This window comes from Cygnus olor, chromosome 9 (assembly GCF_009769625.2).
Source record: "Cygnus olor isolate bCygOlo1 chromosome 9, bCygOlo1.pri.v2, whole genome shotgun sequence".
Classification (NCBI taxonomy): Eukaryota; Metazoa; Chordata; class Aves; order Anseriformes; family Anatidae; genus Cygnus; species Cygnus olor.
The window spans coordinates 12,644,079-12,662,783 of NC_049177.1; the positions used below are offsets into that span (position 1 = coordinate 12,644,079).

General features: G+C 39.1%; 2 protein-coding genes across 3 annotated transcripts; one reads left to right on the forward strand and one right to left on the reverse strand.

Annotated features, from left to right (window-relative positions):
• Positions 1 to 961: 961 nt before the first annotated feature.
• On the forward strand, positions 962 to 14,530 carry LOC121075129 (claudin-15-like). Its single transcript, XM_040568076.1, has 5 exons — positions 962 to 1,296; positions 8,312 to 8,476; positions 8,632 to 8,713; positions 12,914 to 13,024; positions 14,402 to 14,530. The coding sequence occupies exons 1-5, from the start codon at positions 1,080 to 1,082 to the stop codon at positions 14,499 to 14,501; spliced, it is 675 nt and encodes a 224-aa protein (XP_040424010.1). The 5' UTR covers positions 962 to 1,079; the 3' UTR covers positions 14,502 to 14,530.
• Positions 11,091 to 17,977, reverse strand: DUSP28 (dual specificity phosphatase 28). Of its 2 annotated transcripts, XM_040568080.1 has the most exons (3): positions 17,619 to 17,977; positions 15,968 to 16,668; positions 11,091 to 12,445 (listed from the first exon to the last, which is right to left on the reverse strand). In XM_040568080.1, exons 1-2 carry the CDS (start codon positions 17,964 to 17,966, stop codon positions 16,540 to 16,542), a joined length of 477 nt encoding a protein of 158 aa, XP_040424014.1. In that variant the 5' UTR covers positions 17,967 to 17,977; the 3' UTR covers positions 11,091 to 12,445; positions 15,968 to 16,539. The 2 variants fall into 2 exon arrangements, with proteins under 2 accessions (XP_040424014.1, XP_040424016.1); XM_040568082.1 differs by lacking the exon at positions 15,968 to 16,668.
• Positions 17,978 to 18,705: the final 728 nt, after the last annotated feature.

The following is an 18,705-nucleotide window of genomic DNA, read 5'->3' on the forward strand; positions in this document are numbered from 1 at the left end:
TGTAGTCATTTAAAATGAACAATTATGGAAGGAGGCTTGAATTCTTTTTTTTCTTCTTAATACAGAAAACTTGTATATTCCATTGCAGTGTGGGCTACATCCTAAAACCAATCCTGTCTTCTGTTGTTTGCCTGTCTTACAATAAATGCAGGTTTTCATGAAAACAGTGTCTTCGTGGCAGGTGCAGCAAAAGCTTCAAGTAAAACACTCATTATGAAAATTGTAACAGTATTTTTCTGTATTTCCTTGGAATCTGATGGTGCGTGGGCAGCTCAGTGGCACTGACAAAGCAAGTTATATGCCAGTGATTACCAGGTTAATATCAGCATTTTGGTAGTAACTTGCACAATTTTGTTGTAATTTTCTTGGTTGAATCATCCATTTCACTGAGACTTTGCTGTAGCAAAAGGCCATGTCTGAGCCTTTGTGCAACAGTTGGGCAGTGCTATAGCCCTGGGTCCTTGATTTTTAGAATGGGGGGAAAGGTCCTAAAGAGTACAAAACTTACCCTTCTGTTTGATCAAACTGATCCTCACAAAGTGCTGACATTACTGTCTGGCAGGAAATGATAGAGGTTAGAAACGTATCATAAACGTGAGTATCAATATGTATTTTGCTTTTAATTTGTATCAATAGGCATTGTAATCAGGGGGTGAATAACTTATAAAAGCATTTGATAGTTTTAATTAATAAAAAAAAAAGATTGAGTTAGCAAACAAGTAAAGAACTGGTGACGCATTGCAGTTTCAAAATAGAGAATTCCTCATTTTGGTCTTCTGGTTTTGCCTTGTTGGTATTTTGTGGGGTAAACATCTACGGTAATAAAAGTGTCCCAAAAAATACTAAGGTGTCATGGAATATCCGAGTATTCCAATTATTTCGTGAGATTTAGGCTACAGTTCTACATCTTTCTTGTGTGGTAAATTAGTTTGTAGGTTGGCATCTTTCTGATGTTTTTCTAAGGAGTTGTGACTTGTGTAAAGATAAGTCCACCTACTGTATGTGTATAAACTGTTTCAACAGGTTTATAATATCAGAAATTTTGGGAGGCTACCCTGAAGACAACTTCTGTCAGAGGAATGGCATCATCGTTACAAATGTGTGCATTGCTGCTGGCTTTAACAGGATTCACCATTTTACTTGTCACTACCATGTCCAACAGATGGAAAATTTCTGACACTACAGCAGTGCTAGTTCCTGCAGAAAGAATTTCTGAAGGTCTTTGGATGGACTGCACAGTTACTGATTTTGGATCAACACAGTGCAAGAAGTTTCTCTACATGTTGAGTTCAGATAGTAAGTGTATATATGTATATAAAATCCAGGGATATGATTTTATTCCTTCTTTTTGTACAGTATGTTAGTGCAGTTGGACAGCATATACTGCAGTTGTCACAGAGGTTCTCGTATGGACAGGATTTGTCCTTTATTACTTGCAGGCAGGTTAAAAGACCCCAGAGAAATCCATATGCTTTACTGTACAATTCAGGTCAGTAAGTATGGCAGCTTTGATGCCATATCATATTGTTTTACTCAGTTTCATTCTTAACTACAAGCAGGCAATATGTCAGTGTCAGTGTTTGTTCTTTGGTGTGAGACAGGACTTGGATATTCCAGAACTCATTTGACTTTGTGATAAATCTGTGTATTTGTTCTAGAATTTTTCAGAGGTGGCTAGCTTAAATAAACTATGTCTGTGTGAGTAGTACTTTTGTGCTTTCTGAGGTAGAATTAATGTGCTAGTGTGGTGGTTTGTCTGCAAAGAGAAAAAGAATTGTCTTTCTAAGAACTGAAAATTGTTTGTTTGGATTATTCTTTTTTTTTTTAATATTTTTCTGTAAACACCTTTTATATAGAAAAGGACTAGAAAGGACTGACATGTAAGTTTTCCTCAGAAGATTGCGTGTAGAAAAAATTAAGTATAACCTTGGAAAACTGGTGTTTTCCTACGATTTTTGTCTTAAACAGAACTTTCCATGTATTTGTTTTCAGCTTTCAGTATTGGGCAGTCACTTTGTGCGTTATGTTACAGAAGCATTTCTTCAGGTGTTCCCTTTTTTATGGATCCATGATTATTGTCATTGCTGTTTTTCTGGATTCTTTCCAGCTGATTTATTCTCGACACACAGTGCTCAAGACTGGAAGCAGGTCTTACAAATACCACATCTCACAGACTTTGAAAATGTGGTTTTCTTGACAAGACACGGACTCCGCTGCAGTCAGAACCACCTAACTGTGTAAGACAGATCTCTAAAATGGGACTTCCTGAAAACTCTCAAGATTCATGGGTCTTCCTCAGGATCCTGAGTCCAGTGACCTCATTTGCATTCTTAACAATAGTGCCAGCTTAAGTATTCAGCATGCTGTAATGAGGCCAGAATTTGTAGCCTCAGAAAGCAAACTATATCCTTCCAAGGATTTTAAAAACTCTGATCATTCAGTCAGAAACAAATCAGCTTTTGCTGCCTTTCTGGTACCCATTGTCAGAGTGCTCCTCTCCAAGACTTGCTTTATGTAGATAACAGGTTGCCTAAAATTCATCTAGAAACTTAGGTCTGATTTCTGGAAAGCAGAATGATGGGGCCAATAGTCCTTCTGTTCTCGTGTGCAGTAGCAAGCTGGCATGGATGCGTTCAATGGTGTGGCAGCCTTGCCTCACCTACCAGGGAGAAACAGGTGCCTCCGACCTGTTAGAGAGGCAAGCAGAGTCAATGTGGCACAGCCTCCTATATTTTCATGCAGTTTCATTGCAACCAACATGGAAAAAAATTATTCGACAGGAACAGAGGAGTTCCCGGTGCATTGAAGCAGCCGTCTTCCCCAGGGCACCTCTTTCGTTCTTCCTCCCAGAACTATAGGTGAGGACTCCTGGCTGGCAGGGCTCCCTGGATCATCTTTAGCTGTGCAAAGAACTGCTTGTCACCTAAAAACAGCGTGGGGTTCCTCGTGCCAACCAACAGACATGTCATGTGTCTGTCTGGAGAGTTCTTGCTGTCTGTTGCAGGGCAGTTTCTCTTCTTACAGCACTAAGTCAGCATTCCTGGGTCTTGAAACAAATGTACAGAAGTGATCAAAAAGTTACAAGCTTCTGTTGACCAAACATTTAAGGTGTTAATATTTTCATTACTTTTTTTTTTCCTGTATTGGTTGATCTGATTAAAAAAAAAAAAAAGAGTACTATTTCTGCCTGTAAGCCCTATCTCAGCCATATTGCATGCTCTGCAACCATAATATGCTCTGTTTTGAGAATATCAGAGGGGGGTGAGTAGCAATTTGTCTCTGGTTGTATATTGCCTATATATTGGTATGTCTGCGTTAGCATTTTACTTGCAGCAGGAGTATGCTTTTATAGTGAATTTTCCAATTATTCCCATTTGTTGCACATGGAGTGCATTTGTTTGCATTGTGGAGTGGCCTTGGAGTGCGCGAACTGGATCCCTCCTGGCTGAAATGAAGTAGGGAAAAGTTCTCAAGGAATGCACCTCGTGACTGTCAGCCGTCCAGGGGCATTCAGTTCACCCAACCAGCTGGACCAAGGCTGACGTAAAGCTCCTAAGTCATGGATGTTGTAAACGTGAAGCTATCAACACCAACTTTTTTATTCTAATGATGCAGATGCTATTGCACAGTGGCACCGGCAAGCCCATTACTTACCAAACCATAGTTCATGAAATTTAGGGAATAACAATCAGCATTTTTATTTTCTTTGAAGAAGAGCATCTTCCTTAAGGAAATGATTAAAATGCCTAGTGCCACATAAGAAAAACTTGTGCGTTTCAGGTCTACAGTTTAATCTGTTCTGTTTATACATGTGCTTTACGATTGCATGTTGAAATAGCCTTCTTAATAGCCTTTAGGAAGAGAGAATTTCTTAAATGATCTTTTTAAAATTATTTTTTAGTCCTTGGCGGGATTGTAAAATCTGGGGACATTTGATTCAAGTTCCTAACTAAACTCAGCTTTGGAAGTCATATGACCAGAAGTGATTACTGAGGTTGCCAGAGTAACATCTGTGTATGGATAAATTAATCTGAGACTCTTTGAAGGGTTTTTAACGGGATGCCGATATTCCAATATACCACCACAGTGTATTCATTTTACTGTGCCATCATTTTCAAATTGCAGTGATTTAGCGGAAGGAAAAACCATGTGAGAAGATCACTTCTCACCACATCACAATCTATTTTCTTTGAAAGATTGCAAGTACGGTGTTGCTCAAAGTCATTCTGGCTGTGCTGCCCAATCTGTTCTTACTTAAATCAAAGATCCTCTTGGCTGCCAAGGGAGGAAGATCATCACAGTGGCATAGTAGTAACCTTTCGCGAAAAACTTACTGACCTTTGAGCTTTAGCTCAAAGTGACCAGTGAATTTTGAAAAAACAGGTATATCTGCTTCGGGCTAGTTGTGGCTCTTAAAACAACTAATCCTTCTGGGAGTATTTATGTAAATGTCGTGACTTTGCTACCATGCTGTGTCATAGCAGAGTGATTTTATGAAGAAACTGTGACTCCGTTTCCTGGAGATAAGAGCAGGTTATCACTATGAGAGATGGTTAACCTTGCTTGGATACACAAGCCGTTTAAGGTATTAACATTAGTGGATGATGTGAATTGAGTTCATGATTTTGTCTAGTGAAGAGCAGAAGCAAGAAAACAAAGTTTAACATACTTCTACTTTGTCTAGAATAGATTTTTTAATGCTATAATAATCTGACGAACAGATACTGTAACAGATACGAACTGGTATGTATTATTCTCATATATCTATTTTGCTTCATAATTGTACTCCTTTTGAGATAGTTCTGTCACACTGGTTTGTTCTATCCCTTATATTTCATTTCTATGGAATGCACGTTATCACAGTAGTATTCCTGTGTCAGTGGGACTGTTTAGCACTGTGTAACTATGGATCAATGGACTGTGAAATATTAATGAAAACCATTCATCCACAGACTTAACATTCATGAAAGAAGCTGGCAGTACAGTTGCTGTGGATCACTTATGACCATAATTCCAAAAATGTGCTAAATTTTCTAGCAACAGAAAAAATGTTCCCGTTTTCAAGCTCTTTGTCATCAAGAAAATAACACAATAAAGCTGTTTTTTTAAATTTGAGATCATTAACAAAATTACAAGCAAATTTAGTCATGTGTGCACCTTAGTTGATTGCAGAGAAGGAAAGAGAGAAAATATTTGCCAATATCACCACTCTTACAAAATATTTTCTAGGAATACTGGCTAGACTTTCTAGGCTGAGAGTAAGATTAGGCTCAATTTGGCACTTCTCACTAGAAAATTAATTAATATTGTTGGTAGAGTTTTTTTAATAGTAATATATTTATCATGAACTACTCCCACTTCTTATTGTCGTATACTGTAAGCCTTATCTCTGGGGTTGAGCAAAGAGCAAAGGTAGCCTCATTTTGGAGTGAAACCCAGAGGTAAAACAGCAAGGAGGCTTCTGAAATACTTCACTTGATGATAATCTAATTATAGGGATACTTAACTGTTACTATTAACAAGCATGTCTGCTGCACTGGAAATTGTTGGTTTTCTTTTGTGTTTGGGTGGATGGGCAATTATTGGAGCTACTTTGCCGCATAATTACTGGAAAGTCTCCAGTATACATGGTAGTGTGATCACAACATCTACGTTGTATGAAAACCTCTGGAAGAGCTGTGCAGAAGACAGCACTGGAGTATCCAACTGCAGGGTATTTGACTCTATGTTTGCTCTGCCTGGTATGTGACTTTGTGCAGTCTTGTTTATATTGCTTAAGAATTTTTTGGGAAAAAATAGTAAGATTTTTGGTTTTGTGATCTGATAGTACTGGAAAATAACGTTGTCTTTCTGGCCAAGACAGACTTTGTAGGTTGAAGTTATAAAAATCTTTAACTGACATAATGTGTGGAATGCATTAGGAAGGGCTCTAAAATAAAGCAAATGAAGCCGCTTGATCGAGCATTTAATTTGGTGGGCATTTTAAATATAGTGTAATCTCTTTTCTAGCATTGCATGGGAAGAATTAATAGAAGTAATTTTTAACACATCTTGTGGGAGTTCCATATTTGCATGGAATTATTGTAAGGGCATTCTTTTGCAGTAGTTGACAGCCAATGTTATCTGGAGTTTTTTCATAAAGGGGCTATAAATACTATTTCTTACCTAAGAAGTGAGTAGTGTTTTTTCCACGTTGAGACTGAAAATTGTATACAATGGAACAAATACAGTGAGTATGTTTTAACTTACCCGTCAGAAGTTACTAACTAATGTCCTGTTGGATGTGGTTCTAAATATCAGGAAATTCAGGTCTGCACCAGAATTGTGGCGTGTCCTCAGATTAGGCAGTAGCCTGCGGATAGTAAGCACGTTTATAGGTAGTAAAGCTAATTTTTATTAATCTTGAATACCTCAGACTTATCCCGGATAAAACAGGTCTTCCTAATTAGTTGGATCCACACCAGGAGGTGGCTAAACTCATTAGAAATCTTCCTAATCTGAAGAATGTCTGACACAGCATTAGTGGCAATGAGGGACTGAATTCTCTTTCTCAGTCTGAACTAAACTGCTGTTACTGACCAACTCTGGAACTAGCCCAGCAATGCTCTCTGTGAGAGGCTCTTTGTGTCCATACTGGGGGAATAATCTGTTCTTTTCATTATTCTAACAGTTATCTAACAATCTTTCTAGCAAGTTGTTACCCAACAGTTGGTTTTAAAATGCATGTGTGTATTAATAGGACCGTATTGTGTGTATTAATATATGTGTGTGTGTTAATAGGACCGTAACAGATACCCTACATAAACTCCTTAGCATCACCACCAGCCGGATGAGGTTTTTCTCCTCTGCAGGGTGCTCATGCAAGTATGCATTTGGTTCATTTATAACCCCCTTAATGGGTCGGTTCTTAACTTACTGTCCAAGACACTGCACAGCATCTTGCCACTGAGGTATTTACACAGGTACTGCCTCCCTCAGAGTGCTGTACTGCTGCTCCCTGTGTAGGTGTGGGCAGCAGGGCTACATCAGGTTGGGTGCTGCTGGTGAAAAAGTGGGTTTTAAAGCCGTCTGAGGGAGGCAGGAAAGAGCATCATGAGTGGAAGTGGTAAAGCAAAAGAGAAAGGAAGGCAAACAACAGGAATGCTTCTGGAGAATTGCTGATAACAACATGGAGTTAGCAAGAAGGAAAAATGGGGGCAGACAGAAAGTGAATTAACAGGCCAGGCTCTGAAAGTGAGTTTGTGGAGATTAGATGTGGTCCACTGAAGAGATCGGTTACTCTGTCAAGGAGATGTCAGTATGCTTGGGGGGTGTAGACAGAGGAAAGGGGAAGGGAAAAAGCAGCTTGCAGAACTGAGAAGAATTGAGAAGAAAAGGTTTTATAAAAGGACAACTGAAAAATAAGTTAGAAGACACAGGACTGTAGGAAAAGTCGAGGGGACAGCTAGGCAAACCAGGAAAGAGGAAGAGTCGGGCTGGATCAATGAAAGCTAAGCAAATAGCGAGACCTCCAAGAAATGCCTGTAGCACTCACAGATATGAGCCAAGGTGGAGTGAAATTATCATGGTTAATTTAGGTGTGTAGCAAATTGCTGCTCAGAAACTTATCTGAAACTATTACAGCAGAAGATGCCAGATTAAAAAAAAAAAAAAAAAAAAAAAGGTGTCTTTGTTCATGGGGTGATGTCTCAACAGAAGGACCATAAAGATTTACTGTAAAGGCTTCCTTATTGGCAGCTAGGCTCTGTTGCATACGTTTGTTTTTGTGTTTTGTATACGGGAAATATCAGACTTACTTTTTTTTGAAACAGATTTAAAGCTTTTGAATTCAGCACACCATTAGCCCAGGTCACAAATGTTTGAACTGGGGACATTTTTTAAAGAAGTATTGCAGAAGATTAACACCGCGATTATGTATAGTTAGCGCTATACATCTAGTCACAACTAGATGAAACATTTGATAAATCAATTAGTCAGCTACCAAATGCTTTTTATGTATATATTTTTTTCTTTTTAAGGTGTCGTATGTGTTTCCTCCAATGTCAGGGCTTAGGATAATTTCTTACAATTAATATTGATTAATGAAATTAACTGACTTTATCTTGTTCAATAAGCTCATTTTTAAGATAAAGACAGCAGAAAGTTGAGCTTTCTAGATTGTGAAGTAAAATCCTCAGGTAAGGTTGGACAAGATTCATTGCTTCTTCTGGTAATTTTGTCACTGTTTCTATCTTTTATACTTTGGCAGTATAGGCTTAATTTAATTTCTTTATAAATCCTTATTTGTTTTCTCTTTTTCTCTCTCACTCAGTCCACATTCAGGCATGCCGTGCCTTGATGATTGTTTCCATCCTTTTGGGATTTATAGCTGCAGTGCTCTCACTTCTTGGTTTAAAATGCACAAACATTGGGCTAAGTGATGAAGATGGAAAAATGAAGTTTGCTGTCACAGGAGGATTTCTCTTTATTTTAGGAGGTAATATTGAAGCTGAAATGAGAATGCTATTAGTACTTTGCATTCCTTTCACAACTAGACTAAATGAAATGAACACTTACTCTTGGTTTAAAGCTGTAACGTCTGTAAGTTAAAGGACTCACTCAAGTGTGTGCTTTTAAAACTTTTTCTGGTAGGTCTCTCTTCGATGGTGGCTGTTTCTTGGTATGCTGCGATGATTACTGCTCAGTTTTTTGACCCACTGTACGCTGGAACCAAGTAAGTTAATAGATCTGTCACACCAAACTCCAGCATGTGTTAAATGGCAGGACTAACCTCAGCTGCTCCAGTGTTTCAGAACCTGGATCCTGATATGCAGCCCTGCAGAAGGAAACATTTGTTGTCAGGAAAATTTTTCACCTCAGAGCTGTTTGCTGTTGGTGGGGAGGGAGGAGAGGTCTCCCTGGAAGGTTTAGTGAATGTGTGGGGAGTATCAACCCCAGATTTGTATTGGGTTGTTGGCACAGAGTGCTCCCTTGTACTGGCAACTCGTGATCTTCTTCAGTTTGCAAAACCCAGAACTGAATTTAATAGTGCTGAAGTTCCCAGCAGGATTTTTTTTTTGATCTGCTGTTGTGCTTGAGCCAAAGTGATTCCTTTCTTCTTGCTTTTATCTTTGTCTGAGCCTCTCTCTGTCCCCCTGATTGTCTGTTTGCCCTGTGTAGGTATTCTGATATTACAGAGGACAGTGGAATACAGATTTGGTAAACAATGGTAGATCTACTGTCCTTTTTCAGAGCCTTCTTATGCTAACATGAAATCTCTTTTCCTTACGGCTTTTTTTCCCTCCAATTCCATTTGTGGAAAAAAGACTGTTCTTAATCCTCAGGTACAGTGCAAAAAATAAATGCATCTCTTTTGTCCTCTCTGTGTACAGCATCACCGTTCTGTCATACTGGCTCATAATCCTCGACATTATGTTCATGGCACTTCTGCTAGATCCTTACCTCCCAGTTTTTAAGGAAAGCATTCATTTCATCTTAGTTTAGCTATCTGAGGTTTAGGCAAACAATCTGAGTTATTCACCTACATGTCAACGGTGGTGAGTAGAGCAGCAGACTTCTTGACTGTGTCTATTGCAACTTCAGATGGGACCTGGTGAACTGCCTTAAGAAGTTAGGCATCTTCCACATAAGGGTTAGATGATCACAAGCTAAGGCTCATGTATTTCTCATCTGATTCCAGTTTTTACCATGTATGTTAACTGCAGAAATTGCTAATTATGTACCCTTGACAAATATAGTTTCCTATGCTATACTATTGGTTATGAATGCTGGAAGCAGGATTGTTCCTGGCTGTCACTTCAAGTATTTGTTTTTTTCATGGCTATGCCTTCATTGGCATCAACTATATGCTGCATATGTTCCCTTTCATGTCCTTCATGATCTGTGTCTGCCCTCTCCATCATTCATTGCTCTTTGTTCAAATGCTGACGCCTGCTTCTGGGAAGGCCACAGTACCAACAGCCTTTACTATCTGTTCACTTTTCAAACATGTATTTTCATGTTTTAACCTGTGCTGTTGCTCCCTTTTTGGGAATAGTGTAAGATGTTTAAATGCCTCAGATATATAAACAGCCATGGATATATTTTGTCTAAATGACAAAGAAAGTTAAGACTTCTACCTTTTATTTTTCTTAGCACTGAGATGTAGACTTAATTGAGTCTCACAAGCAAATATAACAAAAGTACAGAAAACAGCCTGAACTGAGTGCTAGAGACCTGCAGGTAGATAAAGAATACCACTGAGGTGTCTTGCTTGTCTTAAAGAAGTCAATCCCCCCCATATAATAACAGCTCAATGTTGGATTGTCTTATGAATTAAAATGACGCAAAGTTTGTGGGACTGTCAACTCATACAGTTGCACACAGCCAAGTTTCGAGGCATAAAAACCCTTATTCTTATCTGATATAGAAGCAACAATCTTCAAAACTAAACGTCCGTTTAGGATAGCTTATCTTGGCAAATGGATTTATCAATGAAGAGCAAGGGTAGAGGGAGGTGACAGGGTGTCTCCTTCCAAGAGGGAAGAAGGGTGAGTGAAACAAATAACACATTGTCTGTGGAACATGAGAGAGGTGGGTTGAGGAAGAGGGAAGGTTTATAATTTGCCAGCACCTCTACCAAGTATATAGTTTTTAGCTCAGTAAACTATAAAGCTTTATTTCCTAGGATCATATTTGAAGTGTTTTACAGGTTTCCCCTTGAGGATCAGTTCAGGGAAGTCAGAAGTGAAGTGCTTTGTTACGAATCAAAGTACTTCCTGCAATTGCTTGGATGTTTGTAAGTTTTCCTTGCATATCCAAACAAGCACTGAGAAAGAAATCGCACTTCTAAGACTTTTTTGTTTTGTTTTATGTCCCCTTGAGAGAATTATCTGAAGAGTAATAAATACGTTAGAGGATTGAAATGACTGATGATAAGGAATTGCAGTTTGTAGAATAGCTAGCGAGTTTTATAGTTGTTTATAGCTGTTGGGCTCCAACATCAATGTGTGTTAATCAGTTACTAGATTGTTTGTATTCAGTAGCTAAAGAATTTTTTTTTTTTTAAATCTAAACTTCATGCCTAAGACTATCAGTTTACTAAGCAGTTCTTGGTGAAATAACTTTGATCATTGGTAAAGCTGGACATGCTCTGTTCTTTTAAGGAAGTTTGTCCTCCTTGGACTCTGTGAGAAGAGTTTAATTTCAGTTGCAGGCCAGTATTGATCTTCAGTCTTAAGAAACTGGGAAATCGGTTTTTCAGTTTACTTTTTTTTTTTTTTTGTATGACTGAAGCAAATTAGTAATATTAACCTCTATTAATTCTTAGAGGAATTTCTCATACAACTATGAAGGGAACCTAAGTCCTCCATGGATCCATCCTATTATAATTCCCTTTGGTATGATGTCTACAGCATTCCTATCTTCAGGCAACTAGTCAGCAGAGACCATTGCATGCAGTAATCAGTGCTCTCTGATTGTTCCTTAGTATTCCTACAGCAATTTTCCCCCCCCCCCCCCCTTTTTTTTTTTTTTTGAGGTAACGATTATTTCTCTGTTCTGTGTCTGCATACTGCCTAAAGCAGCGGGGACGTGAGCTCTACTTGGGGCTCCAGTGTACGATGGGAACACAGAGAGCAGTGAATGTGTGTAAACCTTAGAAACCTACCTGATACCAGCTAGTTCTGGAGTTAGAAGCATTGACACTGTTATGTAGTGTCTTTATATTTTCAAATAGAAAGTATATAAACAATCTGATTTCAGTATACCTTCTGCACAGTCCATGACACTTCGTCCTTATATTGGCCTTGCCACTGAAGTTATTTTGTGAAACTGAAAGACTACTTACTTACTGTCTGTCTCATGAGGAATAGCTAACCACAGGAATTGTTTTTATATGGACGTGATACTGGATCGCCTGTAAGTAGCTGTTTGTATAGAACTAGTTGTTCCTTTCTAGTAGGAAAACCAGGAAAGGCTGATAGTTTATTATATAGTTTCATAAAAAAATTACATATCCTAATGAATATTCAACATTCTCTGTGGTTCTGTGGCTGAAATACATTTATGAACAGTCCCAAAATGAAAAAGAACAGTTCCCAGTTTTACTGTAAAGAGCTAGACACTCCAGAAAATTCCACAGTCCAGGAAGTTCACAGATAATGAATTTAACTCAAAGATTAGACCTGACTGAACCTGGTAAAGTCTGGCAGGAGCTTCACAAAAAGAGGAAAACACATTTTTATATATGAACAAAGACTATATGTACAACACAGGTGTATCTCTGTGGTCTGAGAAAGTATGACAAAATTTCTTTCTTGTCTGCTTCTGTCACATTTATTTATGCTCAGCATGCTCCCTACCCAAATGCTATCTTGAAGTCCTGGAGTTCTTCAGTTTTTGGGCAGCCTTGTGCTGGTTTGACTCTTAGTAGCTTCATTCTGATGGGGACTGAAGAGGCAGGTCGCTGATGGAGAAAAGGCAGTTAATGAGTAACAATCAGACCACTGATACGGAATTCCGCATATGTAAAGGAGTATGCATGCAACTTTTCTTTTCCTCTTTTCCTTTCAAAGTACTCGTACCAATTGCTTTATATGGATTCTGTTTTAAGGTTCAACCTCTCTCTTTTATTATCAACAGTTTATTGAATGTACATAATTATTTATTGCTACTTGTCTTTATGTTGCTCAGTACTTTCTGTCCTGTCACCGATTTGGCAGAGCACTTGAATATGCACCTAAGAGTTTTACTGAACAGACACGAAACCAGATCTGTTCTCCTCTGTTATCTCCTGAAGTACCTTTCAGTGAGCTGACTTCTACCAGAATGGAATTTGTTTGTTTGGATGTTTTGTGTAGCTTATGGCTCAGTCTGAAATAATGGCTTTGTGATCCTGTTATATGCTACTCCCATAAAATCTTTCATGTTTCAGATATGAACTAGGAGATGCTCTGTACTTAGGCTGGGCTGGATCTATTCTTTATATACTTGGTGGTATCTTCCTAACCTGCTCATGCAAAGGGAAGAAAAAACTGGAATACAGGTAATCTTGAATTTGTCAGTTAAAATAGTAGCTGTTGATTATGTACCATTTTCTGTCTGCATACTATTATCTCCTTCACCCTGGTTTAAACCTGCACCCATATAAACAGGAAACTCCACGTATTAATTCAGTGCTCCAGTATATCACAGGCTTGTGATGGGGGTGATGCTGTACTGAATACTTGTACCTTCCAAATGCTTTACCTGTTGATAATTGACTGCAATCAGCAGTCACCTATAGCTAGTCTTCGATAATTCTGATGATGCATCTAATATCTATGTGATGAAAATGTGCAGTTAAAGAGCAAACTATGTTTTGCCCGAAGAAAAGTATATCAAAGAATATAGTGTATTGTAATTAAATTCTCCTGTGATACTCACTATGATTAAAATAGTCAAACACCATTTAATTTGAAGAAAATGTAATGGCATTTTCCTCCCAAAACGTATCCAATTGATTGTTAGAAATGTATGATATCTTCTTGTTTCCTTTGGAATGTTTTAGTGTGCATCAAATCAGAGAAATCAAGATTTCTGGCCTACATATTTAACCTTGCCTGGATTTTTTTTTTCCAATCTTTAATTATTCATACATACAGAAAGTCCTTTACTCAAAGAGAGGGATGAAATTGCCAGAAATAGTCTCTACTGTCCATGTCAACCCAGAAGAACTCAAATAGCTTGGAGGATGTACTGGCTAAGCCTGAGAGGATCATAACACGGAAGGAAGAAGCACAATCACTGCTACTATATTTAATCTTAGGAAAGTTATGTCAAAACACCTAATAAGTGAGAGTGTTCCTCTGATACTCTGTTGTCTGATCTGAAACCAGTGAAGTTTTATGGTAATATTTTATCAGCCCTGTTGGACTTTAGATCTGACTCACTGTGCTTTGATACAAAGTACCAAATACCCTGAAATATCTTGAGAAATCAGGTAAAACCGATGAAGGCAAAACACATTCAACATGATGAATGATAGATGAAGGGGTTAGGCTGAAGATAGTTCTGTTTTCCTTTCTCATCATCTCGATTCCTGTATTAAGAACTGCAGCTTGCACAAAGGCATTAAAGTCTAGATTCTTTTCTGCTTTAGGTGCTTGACTAAAATGCCTCAATGAAAGGCACACGTTAGTTAGGAATTCAGAGTTTGTTTCTAGCTACCAGAGAGACAGTTGTGCCACAAGCTGAAGAGCCCATCTCCTTCCCCTTAACTACAAGACTGATGAGAACAATAGGCTTTTAATTTCTGCACCTTTGGGAAGCATGTGCTATCACTGCGTTGGATACAGACCATAATGAGTATCTTCCTAATTATCTGAAACTGTGGCTGTGAGTGTAATGCCTATTATTTTTTATCTTTTTTCTTAATTTACAGTGCCAACAAATACAGATATTCAGCAGGCCAGCCAGCCCTTCAGCAGCAAATTTACACCAAAAACTCTGAGACAGTCACAAGTGCCAAGGAGTATGTCTAAACTGATATTTTTACATCACTTGTAATGTTAGTAGGTTATGAATTTAAATTAGCAAAGTGAACTACTTCCAGTGTTTCGGTTCCAAGTTGCTATCTTTCATCTTAATTTGGAGATGATTTACATCTGAGCACCTCCTCCTGGAAATGGTTTTAAAGTAGAAATAGGTTTCCACAGAGAATGAAATCCTGCAGCATGAAGATTGTCTCTGTGCTGAGAAGCCTGGTCAAATTGAATCACAGAGTGTGGTACATCCTGATAATCAAGACCAACTTTTTCTACTTCAGAAAACTAAAAAATGTGGAACTCATATGCTGTAGCTGCCTGCAAGTTAATATAGCTCACTGTTAGAAATGTATTGTGTTTTCATTAATGTTTAGCAGCTTTGGCTTTTGACGGTAAAGCTTTATTCCACTGACTGACTGAAACAGATTTTTTGATGAGAAGCATCCTGGCTATTAATGAAGATGCAGTCTACGTACCAGGGCTTGAAGTCTCATGGTATACTGAAATACATATTATGTATATAGTCAAAATTTATGAAACCTTTGAAAATCCTTTAGAAATCTCCATTCGCCTCTGTATCTGCAGATGTGCAACTAATTCCTTGTTGGTTGAAATGCAGCTAGGAAAGATAAATGATGCAAGAATGAACCAAACACAGCTGGGAGTGGAGAAAGCATTTGGTCAGACTATGCCTTGTCGTAACTAGAAGACAGCCCTGATTTTTTATTTTTATTTCTATGTTTTCAGGTTTTAAAATAATTCTATTTTAACTTCCAGCAATCTCTTACTTTGCAAACTTCTCTTGCATCTGAATTGCCTCATTCATCAGTTGCTTTATTCTCTGTCATGATTCCTGCTTTAGAATTTCTGCCTTAAACTACTCCACTATTGGGAGCATATGTTTGGCTTATGTAAGCACTTAAGACATGAAGATGAACTAACTTTCCTTATGTTTTGAGCAACGTGGAATGGAATTTTACTCTGTAGGTTCTTGGTGTTCATAACTTCCCTCTTACATTATAAATGTTTTAATACAGTTCAACAAAATACTTTGGTATTTCTTTCTGCTTTTAACATCTTTTGGCAAAACATAGCAGTAGTCTTTAGAAGCTTCACGCATCTTCCTGAGCCTTCCTTCTTTGTCTATCCAAATAGATAATTTCACAGTGCAACCTGCAAGTACTCTTAGAAAAAATAGTTTAGCCACGTTGCTTGCATACAAGTACAGCTGAACAGCTGACTTGTAAACTGACCCATTAAAGCATGAATTTGGGCCCTTGTAGATCCTTTTAAACTTAGTAAATAAAGCTAAAAGGAGTGATAATTACTGTTGTGTTGCTGGTGTCATCATCTTCCCTCCACTATGAACTATTCTTCTTAAAATCATCCCTTTGGTGTATTGGTAAATAATTTCAAAAGCAGAAAAACCACTTAACTTGCAAGGCGGGAGGTGAACGCCTTACCATCACCTGAATATTCTGTCCTCTGGACTTCTATGTAATTTTGTGATGGTACTTTAGTCTAGTTGAAATTAAGGAAAATTTAGATCTCAAGTGCAGCAGTTCCTTTGTCAGCTTCCCACCAGAGACTTCAGCTCATGAAGATGAATTATGATCCTGTAGGTGAGAGAGCAATCCAGAGCTTCCTCAGTCTTGCATTGGATCTTCCAGTGACATCACTGGGAAGTTTAATGAAAACCAAAAGATGAGTAAAAATCTCCATGTAGTAACTCATTCGTTCATTCAATACATGATCTTCATATTCAGTGTTACTCAGGGGAAAATAAACATTGCAGATACCATGTCTTTCATCTGTTTGTTTACATCCCTTTCAACAATTTTGTGTTTTTGCTGTTTTCCCCTGTTTATCTGCCCCTTTTTCTTCAACAGTAATGCTCTGAATGAATTTAATGGACCGTCCACTCAGTCTGGGGAGTAAGACATTTTATGTATTGGTGATAAGAGAAGTGTTAGTGATTTTTTTTTCTAATTTAGCTGTAGCAAGCCACTTGAAAATAGCAATTTGTGAAGATATTTTAAAGCGAGTTAAGTCCTTTGTTCAGCAGATCAGACTGCTTTGATATTTTCAAATCTTCTTCATATCTCTGTAGCTGAGACCAAAATCCTGCATTGGGTTCTGCTACCGGCCTGGCAGCCTTCACCGTCTAGAAAAAACGAGAGATGTTGTAGAAGCAATGGAGGTTATAATTCAGACAGATTCTTCCTCTGAGACTTTTGAGATTTGCTTTGGCTTTGATTTTGCGATGGAATAATAAATCGATATTTTTGTTGTCCTCACTCTGTACTTGCTAAAACCACCTGGTGTACGTTCCTTGTCACAGCATGGATTCATGGATAAGACGTGAAAAGGAGCTGTTGAATTTGCTGGAAATGTGAATCTCTCTCACAAAGTGAAATTTTGCCATGTACCTGAAAGCCTGTGTGTAGTACGGGCAAAGCAGTTATCTAAATTAGACACTTAAATTATACATATATATATATTCACCCAAATGGGTGAAGACTAGCAGACTGTAGAGCACAAGTCCTGTTTATCATACAAGAATCCTTATAAAAGGTAGGTGCTATTATTTGTAGCTAGCTAGCCTCTCACTGTTTAGCAGGCCTAAGAGATGTTTCTTTGCTACATTGAGATGTCACATAGATGATATGTATGTGACAGCTTTAAGAGCAAATCCTGGAAAACAACTTCTGCAAATACTCCTTTTATTTTCACTGAATTGCTTCATGTCTCTGTCTTTAACTTCACTTATCATAAATAAGGAAATGATAGGGGAAATGATCGTAAATCAACCAACTTGGAGTGTGTCCTTTGCAACCAGTGTTAAAGCATATCTGCATTTGTAATTATGTTTGTCCCAGAAACCTTACATTGAAGGCTTATTTGTCCAAGTGTATGTGGGGAGTGGGGGTGTGAAAAAAATTACAGTGGAATTATATTCAAATGTTGCATACCTAAATAACTGTTCTTAAACAGGTGAAAGCACCAAAACAGCTGGGAGAAGTCTTTCCATGAGAAATCATCATTATTCATAATAAGCATTGCATTTAGTACCCAAAAGATGTCTAAATAGAACTGCAGGTATAAGTACAATACCTCAAAGGCATCCTGGAGTGGGAGTTTTCGGTGTCTCATCAGGTAAGCAGTGCAAATAGCAGCTGATCTGCTGCGGCCGTTCTTACAGTAAACTAAGCACTTCCCACCGCTCCGGACAGCTTCTTCTATAGCATCGCTGCACTGCTCGAAATACTTATACAAGTCTTCCGCCGGATCGTCAAAAACAGGAACGCGGATGCCTCGGATTTGCTGGAGGCCGGGGAATGGCTGCTGCCTGGTGACATTGACGCAGAAGGTGACCCCCTCTCGCGCGAGCAGGTCCTTATCGCAGGCTGTTCTGGCGTTGCTGATGAGCAGCGAGGCGGTCACCTTGCCCGGCTGGAGCATTGGAAGCCGAGGGCACGGTGCCACCAGTACCAGCACCCCTCCGCAGAGCTCCCCGAGTGCTGCCGCCGAGCAGCACTTGCCCCGGGGTGTGGAGGGGGGACAGTTTGCCTCCAGCAGTAATGTGCACCAGCCTCGCTGTCCTTCATCCAGCTGGCTGGGCTATATTTATTCCCTCCCTGCAGGCTTGGGAGTAAAGGATTCAGGCAGGTCCTAGTGCCTGCTAGATTGTGAGAGCACCATTTAAAAAGCTGAAAACAACCTCAGAGCCCACGGATCCGACTGTAAAACAATCAGATTTGTACATCCCCTGTTCCTGTAGCTGTTTCTTACAAAAAGAAAGAAGCCTCCCTAACAGGAAGCCTGCTGCTGCAATCAGCAACAATGCAACATTGATCTGAGAGCCAGCTTACCTTGCCCTTTGTTTTTGTTGTAACAAAGGTGGCTTCTCATACCCAGAAAATATTCCATTGGAGAGCTAGATATAGTAGCAGTAGTCTTGCTGGCTGTCAGTAACGCTGCAGGCGTGGTGCCATGGAAGTGATTATCTTCTGGGGAGGGTGCAGGCAAGCATTCAAGCTGTAAGGGGCAAGAGAGGACAAGGCCAGGGACCTGGAGATGGGGCTGCCACATTGGCTGGTGGCAGAGGGTGCCGCAGGGCTGGGCGCAGGCACCAGCAGGTGTCCCTGCAGGTCATGCCTGCCCCTCACCTCCTTCAACGCTTCCCTGCCTGGCCACGAGG

Coding starts and splice junctions, on each gene's coding strand:
- LOC121075129 (XM_040568076.1), top strand. CDS start 1,080: ATGGCATCATCGTTACAAATGTGTGCATTGCTGCTGGCTTTAACAGGA. Junction 8,477..8,631: donor ATTTCTCTTTATTTTAGGAG/GTAATATTGAAG, acceptor TTTTTCTGGTAG/GTCTCTCTTCGATGGTGGCT. Junction 13,025..14,401: donor AAGAAAAAACTGGAATACAG/GTAATCTTGAAT, acceptor CTTAATTTACAG/TGCCAACAAATACAGATATT.
- DUSP28 (XM_040568080.1), bottom strand. CDS start 17,966: ATGCTCCAGCCGGGCAAGGTGACCGCCTCGCTGCTCATCAGCAACGCC. Junction 16,669..17,618: donor CACTCCAGGATGCCTTTGAG/GTATTGTACTTA, acceptor CGTTTTTTCTAG/ACGGTGAAGGCTGCCAGGCC.